This window comes from Hippocampus bargibanti, linkage group LG19 (genome assembly GCF_051943395.1).
Source record: "Hippocampus bargibanti isolate YZ-2025 linkage group LG19, ASM5194339v1, whole genome shotgun sequence".
Taxonomy (NCBI): Eukaryota; Metazoa; Chordata; class Actinopteri; order Syngnathiformes; family Syngnathidae; genus Hippocampus; species Hippocampus bargibanti.
The window spans coordinates 675,571-689,218 of NC_142752.1; the positions used below are offsets into that span (position 1 = coordinate 675,571).

General features: G+C 41.2%; 1 protein-coding gene across 6 annotated transcripts; it reads right to left on the bottom strand.

The window, feature by feature from the left end:
* Window positions 1-243: 243 nt before the first annotated feature.
* lbr (lamin B receptor) lies at window positions 244-11,584 on the bottom strand. 6 transcript variants are annotated; one of them, XM_089022249.1, is made up of 14 exons: window positions 11,372-11,584; window positions 8,199-8,375; window positions 7,917-8,108; window positions 7,729-7,815; window positions 6,679-6,838; window positions 6,254-6,450; window positions 6,134-6,188; window positions 5,856-6,050; window positions 5,673-5,776; window positions 4,671-4,796; window positions 3,887-4,055; window positions 3,722-3,802; window positions 3,514-3,636; window positions 244-2,473 (listed from the first exon to the last, which is right to left on the bottom strand). In XM_089022249.1, exons 2-14 carry the CDS (start codon window positions 8,352-8,354, stop codon window positions 2,313-2,315), a joined length of 1,806 nt encoding a protein of 601 aa, XP_088878375.1. In that variant the 5' UTR covers window positions 8,355-8,375; window positions 11,372-11,584; the 3' UTR covers window positions 244-2,312. The 6 variants fall into 6 exon arrangements, with proteins under 6 accessions (XP_088878375.1, XP_088878378.1, XP_088878377.1 ...); XM_089022252.1 differs by lacking the exon at window positions 11,372-11,584 and adding an exon at window positions 10,516-10,897 and having other exon boundaries at window positions 8,199-8,369; XM_089022251.1 differs by lacking the exon at window positions 11,372-11,584 and adding an exon at window positions 10,516-10,897 and having other exon boundaries at window positions 8,199-8,372.
* Window positions 11,585-13,648: the final 2,064 nt, after the last annotated feature.

Here is a 13,648-nt window from a genome sequence, read left to right on the forward strand (position 1 = left end):
GAGCACAGAATAAGGCTCTTATACATATTTTTATGAATATGATTCAAATAGTACTGAAGAGGAAAGCATACATGTTTGCCATTGATTAAAGAAGCTTGGTCGCCCTCTTCTGGCTCAACATGAGGTTTTCAGACCAAACAAGCATTGGCGTGATGGAAGGACTGCTACAATGTCTTTTTTTTTTTTTTTCAGTCAGGGGCATTCCTTCAGTGACATCACGTACGGACTCGTCACCAACTCAAAAACAAGACTTCCGGAATATTCAGTGCGAGTCTTAAAACGTAAAATAGAGCTATATGCGGTGGGATCTTAGTGAAACACGCTCAGTCGAAGTCATTTGAAGCCATTTTACATATTATGGACACAACTTGACGGGGGCGTCGGTTGTCCTTTAAAAACATCAAGCAAATCCAAGTGGTCAAATGGTCAAGTCCAAATTGAACCCTAGTGAGAAAAATCTCATACCCTCACCATCGCATTATATTAAGGTGCCCATTATATACACCAAAGAACTGAAAGGAAGAAAATAAAATCAAATCCTGTATTTTTTTTTTTTATATTTTGGCTGCAACATGGATACAGATAATTTACACAGTTCACTTCCTATGTTGCAAATGTATTTTTTTTTACCTTAAAACAAAAAATACATTACTTTTCAATACACTTGAGATAAAATATGGCAGATCTATGTGTAAACAAAATGACAATTGTCCATATCTCATAACAAAAAAAAAAAAAAAAAAACATTAAATATTGCAGATGAAAAATGACTCACATTTTGTCTCATCAGGAATAAAATATTTACAAGTCCTTTTGAGTTCAAAATATCGCTACTTCCGTCATGATCAAATACTGCAAATACTGAGCGGTGATGCAATCCATGCCGATAAGTGATAACAGTATAAAAACATGTCATAAAAGCTGTTGAGGGGAATTTTTCCAAAGCGCAAATATGATAAGCCACAAAACAGAATCAAGAAATGAAATTCAATCCGCATTATCATCATGAAATCCTATCAAATCCACTACGGAATCCATTTTGTCAATTCAAAAACACAAAAAAAGGTCTATCCAAAAATCCAGACTGTACAGGAAAGCTACTTTTGGCTCTTTGGGGGGGAGAAATTAAAATTAATGTTGCTTTCGACATCTTATTTCCATCCCATCCTTCAAATGGAAGTCACGTTTAAAAAAAAAAAAAAAAAACAATTGGAGCTCAAAAATTAAAAAACACAAGTGGTTTTATTTGACCTCAAGTATAAAAACAAATGTGTAAAAAAAAAATAGACATCCTACCATTATTTTGCAAAGACCTGATGAGCGCCACAAAAGTCCATTTTGTAAAAGCTTTCTTGAAACGTACTTAAAGGACAACTGACACCATTTTTTTGTTTCCTAACTGACATCAGAAAAACGTTTGATAGCGTCGAAAATAGCCAAAACACGCAGGCTGATATTTGTAGCAAAATGAAAAACACCAATAAAAATGAGTTCAAGTGTCGCAAAACTACTTCAAAATGACCTCGGAGATGCAGAGTTTCAGAAGGCCCCGCCCCCTTGTTCGTGACATCACGCCAGGATACTCCTTCACAAACTGCCCTGCTCCAGAATTAAAACAATGGCTTCAGATTCGGAAAAAGATGCTTTGTTGTTACTCATCCAGTTATGAATATGATTCAAATAGTTCTGAAGAGGAAAGCATAAATGTTTGCCATCGATCCAAGAAGTCCTTCCGTGTCATTTTGAGGCATCTGGACTGTGTTGTACCATCCCGGAAAATGCACAAGATGGCGCACAAGCTCCGTTGGAAATGGGCTGATTTATTTGCTGGTAATTTGTGTCAACTAGCATCAAATAGTAGTTTTGGTGCAACACACAATGATTCACCATCACATTATTGATGTAGTTTTCCTTCTAATTTTGCCATCAACACGGTGTTTTCAGATGAAAAAAAAGTACCCAAAATGCATTGTGTGTGGCTTTCTCGGTCAGGGGCATACGTTCCTGACGTGATGTCATCAACTGGAAAACAAGACTTCCTGAATATTCAGCAAGAGTCTTAAAACGTAAAATATAGCTTTTTTTGCGCTGGAATCTTTGTCCAATGCGCTCAGTAGAAGTGATTTGAAGTCATTTTACAAATTCTAGATGCAACTAGTCCGGGGGTGTCGGTTGTCCTTTAAGGGAAAGGGGGAAAAAGGTTTCAATTCTTTCTTGTAAAATGCCAACGCAGGTCCTGGACCCCCCCCCCCCACAACAAAGTCACGGGTGTGTTACCGGCGGGGTAAAGCGTCCGTCCGGCACGGGTCCACTCAGTAGACGCGGGGGATTATCCGGTAGCGGACCACCCGGCAGTATTGATCCCAGGCCGAGCCGTACTTCCTGCGACAGTGGCTCATGTCCCGAGAGTTTCGGTGCACCAGGAGGATGATGAAGTAGATCATGTAGTACCACGGCAGCAAGTGACTAAAGCCTACGCAACAAAATGGCGGCTTACAATCACTAAGCGGTGTATAATGTTGCCATCTAATTCAATACAGCGATACCTCAGCTTACAAACTCAATTGGTTCCCACAAAGTGTGTGTAAGGCGAAATTTTTGTCTGCCAAACATTTATTTCCCATAAGAAACCATTAAAATGAGAATAATCCGTTCCCAGGTCCACATAAAACTGAATTTTCTACTAAATAAGGTTTAAAACGATAAAAAATATACCCTATTTTATATATAATAAATGTCATTAAAGAAATAAACCGTACTGCATAAGAGTCATTTTATTGACCTTTGTGATGGCCATTGATGTAGTTGCCTCTTGATGATAGTTGCCGTGCTTTCTCGGCGATAATACCCTCACTCACACTGTCCCCCGCTAGCTGCTTTTCGGTAATCCAAATCATCAAAGTTTTTCAACTTTTTCTATTGCCTGAGACCGTTGCTTAGACACCACAGAAACAAGTAACTCAAATAGACAGAAAGCTAGCTCGCTAGCTAATAGGTGGCTAATAACTAGATAGATAGCCAGCTAAATAGCAAATAGAAAGCTAGCCAGTTAGATAGCAAATAGAGAGCTTATGTTTATACAATTACATTATTGTTACTTATATACTCCATTTGAACCTATTTGATACTCTGTTTTGATTTTGATTTTTTAAGTATAGCCGATTCTCAAGAGATTTGTTAGCAACAGGGCTAAATTACAGCAATCTGTTTTTCCCCCCAAGGGACCGACGTTAATTTGTTTGAGCGGATCTCTTCTTCGGCTTAACACTAACCTGTGGTGGGGTCTTATTCGGTCCCATAACAGCAAAAGGACTCCACATGATAACAAACCACGTCTGCACTCAAACAGAAGGGGTTGTGGAAAACTAGTCCGCTGGCCACCATGTGGTTTGGTTGGTATGCCAAGATTATATTCTCGCAAATTTAATATTCGTAAGGCGAAAACGTCGTTAGCTAAATCGTTCGTAAGCCGAGGTATCACCGTATGATCGCCATCTGCGAAGAGTGACTTACCGCAGGGTATTGACCAGGCCAGAGCCATGATGAGGTCTCCTAAATAGTTGGGGTGACGGACGACACCCCACCAACCGGACACCAGCAGACTCTTTCCCGTTGCTGTTGGAATTGTCCTCAGATCTGTTTTTTTTTTTCATTTTAAAAAAGGAAAATAGCATTTCGTAAAAACAATTAACTCAATTATTTTAGAAAATTCAACACTTACGCGACAGTTTGGGGTCGGCTGGGTTTCTCCTGAAGGCATTTTTCTCAGAGTTGGACCTTCTGAAGATGTAGAAGCCAACCACTGAATAAAAAAGAGATGGACAATGGACAAAATGACGCCACAACACAAAATGGACGAAACGAGCCAGCGGCGACTTCTTCTCACGTTTGAGCAAGACGATGGCAGCGACGGCGGCGGGGCTGAGCTCATTCGGGTGGCTGACCAAATAATAGGCCTGCAGGCTGTACGTAAACGGCACCCACACCAGGTCTCCGAAGGCCAACATGAAGCCAAAGCCATCGTGCATCAAGTCCATGGTGGTCAAGATGGCTTCCTGAAATCCAACGATGACACCATTTGGGGTTTCCAAAACAATCGAGGTCACGCGTGTACAGTGATACCTTGGCTTACCAACTTAATCGGTTCCCACACAGAGTGTGTAAGGTGAAAAGTGTGTATCCCCAAAATTTATTGCCCATAAGAAACCATTAAAATGAGAATAATCCGTTCCCAGGTCCCCATAAAACATCATTTTCTCTCTTTCCGTTTAGCTGGGTTGATAGCTTTTTGAATCAAGTGTACAGATGGCTTGTGCGGGTTAATTGTGGCGCCTGATTGATGAGATATTTTAACCTTGCACTCTGTCTTTGAACTATCAAAGTTGAAACGAGTCCAAATGTCAGTTTTCTATCCATTTTCTCACTCCCTCTCTGTCGTCTGCCTGTCTCTCATGTTTAAACCACCTCCACTCACTGCTGCCTTCTTGACCAATCACGTGGCTTTCACCAAATACTGGGGGCGGGGAATAGAGGACACATCACTCATTGTGGCGCTGCGTCTGTATCCCGAGAAATAGTTTGTATGCCAAGGTAAAATTGTCAGAAATTTAACGTTTGTAAACCAAAAAGTTGGTAAGCCAAGGGGTTGATAAAGCGAGGTATCACTGTACCTCATTCCAGAGGCCGTCGGCGACGTACAGCATCTGGAAGGCGTTGACGAGTATCATGGCGTAGGACGGCGTGTCCAAACTTTGCTGCTCCATCTCTGCCAGCGCAAACGCAAAGTTGATCAGGCACTGAAAAACAGAAACACGCCATTTTCTGAGGGGGTGTGACCTCAATCTTGCTATCGCGTCACTGGCATCCTAAAACGAGTCACGGTAGTTCAGGAAAATTTCCATGTACAGTGATACCTTAGCTTACTAACTTAAATGGTGTGTGTAACGTTATTCAGTGTGAGTAAGGCAAAAAGTGTGTCTTCCAAACATTAATTTCCCATAACAAACAATTAAAATGAGAATAATCCGTTTCCAGGTCCCCATAAAACCTAATTTTCGACTAAATAATCCTTAAAACTACACAAATATATACCTTATTTTATGTATAATAGATGTGCTATTGTATTGTAATTAAATAAACTGTACAGTATCATAAAATTGTTTTATTTACCTTTGTGATGGTAGTTGTCAATGCATGACGAACTTCCAGGTTGCCTCTTGATGATATCCGAGCGAAGTTGCCGTGCTTTCTCGGCGATAATACCCTCACTCACTGTCCCCTGCTAGCTGCTTTTCGCTAAGTCACACAAACGCACACCTTGTTGGTGTTTTGCGATGATCTCCTTTTTCTGCTAGACCGTCATTTTCGGCTTAACACTAGCCTGTGGTGGGGTCTTTTTCGGTTCTATAATAGCAAAAGTACTCCACTCGATAACAAACCACCTCTGCACTCAAAGAAAACTAGTCCGCCAGCCACCCGGGCACTGTGTGGTTTGGTTCGTCCGCCGAAAACTAGTCCGTATGCTAAGATTATATTCTCGCGAATTTAATGTTCGTAAAGTGAAAAGTTCGTGAACTAAAATGTTCGTAAACTGAGGTATGACTGTATTAGAAATGTGCCGAATTTTCAAACACCCAAATCATTCGACATGAATTTATCGTGCATCCGCTCACCCAACCGATGAGTCCCGGTCGCATCTCGCAGAAGAATTTCAAATCAAAATTTTTCACGCGGGGATTGAGCTCGCGTCCCTTGAAGAAGTCATACACCAAATTGCCTGGAAATAAAAAGGCAGAAAATCAATCAAGAAGGTAGAAAGACGGGGCAAAATGGCTGACGCGTGCCCGTTTGGTTACCGGAACTTCCCCCGAGCGCTCGCTGCTCCGGCGTAGCGTAGCGGGACCGGACGTACAGGTAGACGCTGAGGACGACGGAGACGAGGAAGGAAGCGACGGCGAGTTGCAAGAAGTGGCTGTGGATGTAAGTCAGCTTCAGTCCTTGCTGGACGGCTGCGGCCACGACCGCCGCGCTGGCGGCCATGGCAAAGAAACCTGATCCAAAACAACCGACAAATTAGAGACGTCTGAGACGCTAGACGCTAGGCTAGGCTAAATGGCCAGGCCCAGAAGCTTACCGTTGGTTCTGTACGTCAGCTTCTCGCCAGACCTCAGTGGCATGCCCTCGCTCAGCTGCAAACAAAAGGGACAATTAACTCATCGACCGCCAGTCGCCATCCTACTGGACCCTTTCTCACCTTTCCCACAGGCAGGATGTAGAGGAGGACCTGAAATAAGATCCAGAGGACGACCAAGAGCAGGGCCCGAGCATCCCAAAAAGTCTCAAGGGGCGGCAAAGGGGGTGGGAAGTTGGCTAAACTCGGATCCTTCAGGTTGACTTGGAGAATCACAAAAAGAACCCAGGATGGCAGGAAGAGCAACCAGAAGTAGGCGCCTGAAAAATGACACAAGCAACCATCTCATCAGTACGGCATTAGTAAATAGTTCCGAACTGTTTTTGCGATGATCATTTTATATTTCAGTTAGTTATTATTATTATCATTATTGTTGTTATTATTATTTAGATTTATTTTAGTTATATTATTTATACATTATTACATTATTATTATTATTTGGATTCCAGGGGTTGCAGTCAATAATAATATATTTTTTTACATCCTACCAATCTTGCCCCCAAAGTCAAGCTGGGCGGGGGCTGTCGCAGCAGGACTCGAAAGTTCTTTGGTATCCTCCGGACGCAGTGCTTTGGTCTCGTTCTCTTGCTTCCTGCGCCGCAGATTATAGCGATTCTGGTTCTTCTCTGGCCCCGTCTTCGCCTCAGACTGGTCAAAACAAAAGCCAGCTTTTATTGGATCAAGAATACAGTGACGCCTCGGCTTACGAACGCTTTAGCTAACGAACTTTTCGCCTTACAAACATTACCAAATTGTGAAAATAGATAGAAAACAGTGAAATTTAGACTCGTTCCAACTTTATTGATAGTTCAAAGGCAGAGTGTAGACTGCAAGATTAAAATATCCCATCAAACAGGCTCCACAAATAACCCGCACAAGCCATCCGTACACTTGATGCAAAAACCCAGCTAAACAGAACACCATTGGTGAGGAACAAGGTAAAATTATGGCAGAGAAAGCACCTCCAAGGGATCATTCGTCAAGATTGTGAAAGAAGAAGGCTACGTTCCTCATCAAGTGTTTCATGCTGATGAAAGCGGCCACTCCATTCCATCAAGCCATCAACGACCATCACAAAGGTCAATAAAATGACGATTATACAGTACAGGTTATTTATTTAATGACAATACAATAGCACATTTATTATGCATAAAATAAGTTATATTGTGTGTAGTTTGAAGGCTTATTTAGTTGAAAATTATGTTTTATGGGGACCTTGGGAACGGATTATTCTAATTTTAATGGTTTGCTATGGGAAATTAATGGTTGGGATACACATTTTACGCCTTACACACTCTGTGTGGGAACCAATTAAGTTCGTAAGCCAAGGTATCACTGTATTTGCCCCGAATGGAGTGACATTTTGTCAAAAAGAACATTGCGCTCAAGTGAATAAAAACACCTATGTAGCTTGCATGATGCTAACACATGCCAGCTAATGTCGCATCGTCACGATTGTCATGGAGGACAATGGAAACCAAATGGAAAAGAACACAAAACGGTATTAAAAATTGCGTCGGTCATCAAATTGAACTCACCTCATTGACTTTGTTTGCGCCGTTATTAGCTTCTTTGTTTTCGTGCTTATCGTTGCGATTGTTCTCGGTAGCCAATTTGCGCTGCTGCTGTCAAACAACAGACGAAGCGTATTAGGGGATGGACCTGGACCCCCGTCGCCCCCAAAATAAAAAATGAAAAGACAAAATCAGGCAAGTGGGCCTCTTACCAGAGGACTAAGTCGCACTTCAACTATTTCTTTCAACTTTGAATCCACGAGTGACGACGGCTCGGTCGCCGTTACCGCCGCCACGCGTGAGCTAGTACGGTGCGGAGGTCTCCCCGGCGACCTGGAACGGCTACGACGGCGGCCCGGTGATCGGGAACGGGAGCGAGACCGCTGCTGGAAATTATACGAATTCTACAAGCAATAAAAAGCAATCAATTTCAGTGTTGTTGAAATGAAATAGGGATTTTTGTTGTTGTTGTGTGTGATCTCGATGATCCTTACCTTGATGTCCTGCTCCTTCAGCTCAAGCTCAGTTCCGTCCTTGTAGATGACCGTGTAGAGTTGACTTTTGTCTTGGAAAGCCAAAACCTTGACTTCGTAGTACAGGTTGCTGCCGGGCCAGCGGCCCATCACCATGTCCCCCTTGTGGTACTTCATACTTGCCGTTGTCGTCTTCTCCTCCAAAAAGAAAATATGAAAGACTGATAAGAGATCTGGCCTAGGACAGAATTTAGGACTTGGGAAACTCCTTCATCACCGAAGCAATTTACGACTTGAAACTCCTTCACAGGAAGAGCTCATTAGCCAGGTTACCAATCCATCAGTTCATGGAAAAGACAACCAATTAAAAATATCTATGTTTTATTCCTTACAGCTCAACAGCTGTAAGCAATAAAACTTAGAACGTCCAGGGGTGTGGTATAAATTATTACACCATCGCACATTATATGTAAAATAATGTATATTTTGTGGAGTTTTAAGGCTTAGAAAATTAGAAAGTAGAAAATTGTTTTATGGGGATCTGGGAACGGATTATTCTCATTTTAATGGTTTCCTGTGGGAAAGCGAGAGTGGCTGTCTTTCCAGCGGCTCCTGTATTTTGTTTTTCTACTTCTTTCTTTCCTCTTCCTGTCATAACCTTGCTGCTGTGAAATGTCAATTTCTCCATTGTGAGACATATAAAGCTACATCCAATTCAATCCTAGTATCGTCAACTGTAAACAAGAGGACTTCACCTACTCAGTGTATCGCCGAGACTCCTAATCTTCAACTGCCACCAATTTTAGAATGGTAAAAACGCCGCTATAGTACAAGCCGGCCGGGGGGCTACAATAAGGTTGGCTGGGCAAGGTCAGCATTATCCATCGGTGACCAGAGGCTCAGCGTGCAGAAAAAGCACGAGCAAGCAGAACTGCTGACACGTCTGTCCTTGCTAGGTTTAACCAAAGCCACGTGTCATTTAGGGAAGTACACCCAACAACAACGCTTTTACTGCCACTGTCCATGATGACAGTTTGAGTTTGCACCACCAAATATGCTTGACAAATGCCTCGTTCCCCCAATGAAAAGTTCGACCCGAAACCTATGACTTTTGGCTCAATGATTTTCCAAAAGGAAAACTTCAAAAACGTAAATATTCAAAGAATGACACGACACACCCAAAGTGAGTCCTGCAACGTGAATAGATGGGAAGCTAGTTTGCCATCAACACGTGTACGGTGTATGTTTGGAGGCACAAATTTCACCACAGATCTGATAACAGAACCTGTAACAAGAACAAATCGTTTTTATTACCTGTCTTATCGATTTGATTCGCCCATGTGAAGATAAGCCAATCAGAAAATGGATAAACATCTATTTCATTCACGAATATGGATCTAATTTAAATTAAATAAGGACACAGTATGAACGTAACACAACCACTAATATGGATATTTACTGTGTTAAATGAGTCGTTATTTCATTTTGGGAAATTTAATTGTGACAAAACTGAACAACATCACATCTTACAAATGTAAGAAAATAATTACATTTAAAAATGATTAAGTAGTTGCGCGTGTTTTATTTTTGGGGGAAATGAGGAAAACCTGGTGACTATTTGCCATAGACGGTATGTTTACGTTTACGTGTGTTTACATAGGGCGAAATATACGTATATGTTGTGTGTACACACGTTTGTCTATTTCTACATGGGATACAAGTCCAAATAGCAATAATAAAGAGAAAAAAATATGATAATAATGAGGCTTAAAGTTGAATTAGTGCTTAGTAGAGCGGAAACGCGAATAGACTCACGATGGCGGCTGCTTTTACGTTAGCGACCGAAAGGAGGGAAAACGTCACGCATTCAAATTGTGTTGACGAAACGCACAAAACACACGATGGCATATTCGGCTGTGGAAATAAAAATAAAAAGTTCCATCGAAGAGATCCCACAAAATATTTAAAAAGCGGTCTAAAATACTTTTGGGTCCTTTTCATTACAACGTGTTACTTTCTCGTAAATTCGCGGTCACTGTCTAATTCCTGGACTTCACTCAATAACGTTAGTTTTTACAACAAAAGGGTAATCGTGAAACAGAACCGAATCGTGCGAAGAAATATGTCAAATGGAACTGCGAATTAGGGGGAGAAAATAAACATTAACAATTCCTAAATTGTGTTGACCGCTTCGGTATAACAAGTATCGCGAAATCAGGAATTAGTCGGAATCAACATGCCTCGCATTTAGTTCCGAGCTAAAGTCGATAAAGTCTGAGAAACGGGAAACGGTTTCATCATTCGAAGAACAAACGCGTTCAAGAAAGTCTGCACTCACCACTCTTCGAAATCGATTCGAATGTAGGCAGAAACGGGTTAAAAAAAACTACTTGCCGCAATAGTTCCGAAATTAAAACAATCAACGTGAATATTTGAAATTGCAAGTCCGCAAACGTCTGACGTCGAAGGCTGCCGATTGGCCAGCTCCGCAAAATTTCAAACGATTTGCGTGATCTCATTGGTTGGCGCTGGGTTGGGAGGGGCGAGCACAGACAAGGCCAATAAATAAACTGCACCGAAGTGGTGAGGGCGATTCCGGCTCTTTTTAGAGAGTCGGTTCTTTTGTCTCGGCTCAACAAAAACAGCCGGCTCTTTGACCCCCCCAAAACGAATCCTGTTTTTCTTGTTGCTTATATTAATTTACAACTAAAATCATTTGAAACTGTATCGAAAACGATATCTAAACATAAAGGACAGAAACAAAGACCCATCTAAAAACAAGGTGAACAAAAACGTCCAATCTGTTTATAATAATACATTTCATGAAACCGTCCACTCCATTCCATCAAGCTATTAACAACCATCACAAAGGTCAATAAAACGACTATATTATACAGTACATTTTATTTCTTTAATTACAATACCATAGCACATTTATTATACATAAAATAAGGTTTATTTTGTGTACTTTTCAGGCCTATTTAGTTGAAAAAGTATATTTTGTGTAGTTTTAAGGCTTAGAAATTTAGAAAACGATGTTTTATGGGGACCTGGGAACGGATTATTCTCATTAACGGTTTCCGATGGGAAATTATTTTTTGGTATACACACTTTTCGCCGTACACACTCTGTCTGGGAACCAACTAAGTTCGTAAGCCAAGGTATCACCGTATAATAAAATGTTTGAGACTTACCAATGACCGAGACTTATCTGGACCGCACCACGTCACTCTTATTGCTCACGAAGATGATGTAGGGAGACAAGAGAAACTCAGATCAATTCATCTTATCCAGCCTAAAAGATCTTTTGAGCCGTTCTTAGTCTGGTCCCTCCACCGAGAACCTCTTCGCCAGGGGCATGAAAGCCCCAAGCAAATTAGCTCCTGGGATCATTGGGACACGCAAACCCCTCCACCACGGTAAGGTGACGGCTCACGGAGGGGAAAAAAAGCAGCCACAAAGATAGAACTTCATGATGGCCAAGCATGAAGGCAAGACATAGACACTTAGGACATCGCAACCAACAAAATAAACGCGTATAATAGCAGTGCGTGACATTTGTCAAATCCACTAGAAACGGTTCTAGCAAGCATTAGCCACATTTTTCTCAGATTGACATTAGCTGTGTGCACATATAGTGGCAAATATATTTTTTTAATAATAAATTAGCTTTTCAGAACCAAATCTATGGGTTGGTTGGTGACCACCCATAACTACTTGTGGTCACCAACAAGCTTAGCTAAACTTACCTTGACAGAGGCATCCATTGCGGGTTTTGTGAGTTTAAAGTGTCCTGGAGAGTTTTGAAAGTCGCTTAGAAATGAAATGTATTATTATTATTATTATTATTATAAAGTGGGAAGGAGATTATTTCAGGGGGCAGGGGTGGGCGGGGCAAAGTGATGATGGCTTTAAATGTATGCAGAAGTATTTTATTTGGTAAAAATTAAATATTTTAAGTTTGACAGGGAGCATGTGGAGGTGGTGGAAGATGGGGGGATGTGGACAAGGGTGGCAGTGGTGGGTGGGGTGTCGTGAGGGGGATGTGGGAGATTTTTATGAGGACTGTTGTGGTTCCCCCCATTAAAAAAAATAAAAAATAAAAAAATAAAAAAATAATAATAAAGAAAAAAAAAGTACAATGTTTGAGTTTTCACACTATGCAAACAGCAATGACAACAACCCAGTAACAATACATTGACCAGTTGATTCACAAAAAATACAATAAAATAAACAAAAACAGAATACATATAAAAACAAAAAACAGCATTGTTACATTGGTATGAATGAGAATACAAAAAAAAATAAAAATAAAAAAAAAAAAAATCAACCAACCCAGGACGGACATTGTGATGTCAGCAGAAGTCACGATGCAAAGTCGTTGAGATGGTGGCTTTTTAAAACATGACCAAACACAACGCCAAAAAACATGGAACCAAAACGCATACGATCGTAGTCATAAACGCGAAAACACCACCATTAAAAGGTGCACCATCAAAACGTTGCGCAAAACGGAGCAACGGGATGTCAAATATTACCTTGCTCATTTTAAGAGCGATAAGTGTTCACTTCATAAACACCCCTATTGAAAACCATGAAATGATTGCCCCTTTTGTATCGCAAAAAAGGCAACAAACCGTTACGCAAAACGGAGCAGCGTGATGTCAAATATTACCTTGCTCATATTAAGAGCGACAAGTGTTCACTTCAGTAAACACCCCTGTTGAAAACCATGAAATGATTGCCCCTTTTGTATCGCAAAAAAAGGCAACAAAACGTTACGCAAAACGGAGCAGCGGGATGTCAAATATTACCTTGCTCATTTTAAGAGCGACAAGTGTTCACTTCAGTAAACACCCCTGTTGAAAACCATGAAATGATTGCCCCTTTTGTATCGCAAAAAAAAAGGCAACAAAACGTTACGCAAAACGGAGCAGCGGGATGTCAAATATTACCTTGCTCATTTTAAGAGCGACAAGTGTTCACTTCAGTAAACACCCCTGTTGAAAACCATGAAATGATTGCCCCTTTTGTACAGCAAAAAAAGCAACTTGCACCTACCTGCATCATGCTCACTCCTTCTGTCCAGTCAGCACACGGTGAGTTCAATGATTACTTACCGTAGGATATTTCAAACTCAATATCCATTTGTTACCTCGCGACTTTTCAGAGCGACACGCGTGTAGTCGCTTTTACTTATTAAACGTGTTATTAGTTTTAGTATTATTATGCAAAATGACACGAGGGGAAGTGCGGCCTGGTGACCCAGTGGCGAGCCCGTCGACCTCACGGCGGAGGTTCCGGGTTCAAACAATGATATTGAAAAGAACGCTTTGTAAGTTTGCAAACACAGTTTTAAAAGGGAAAAAGGCGCGCTCGCGTACGACCACCTACATTTCCCCAAAACGCGAATAAACACTCATTTATGACACAGAAGGCGAAAAAAAAAAAAACAACGTGAGCGAGCAAGT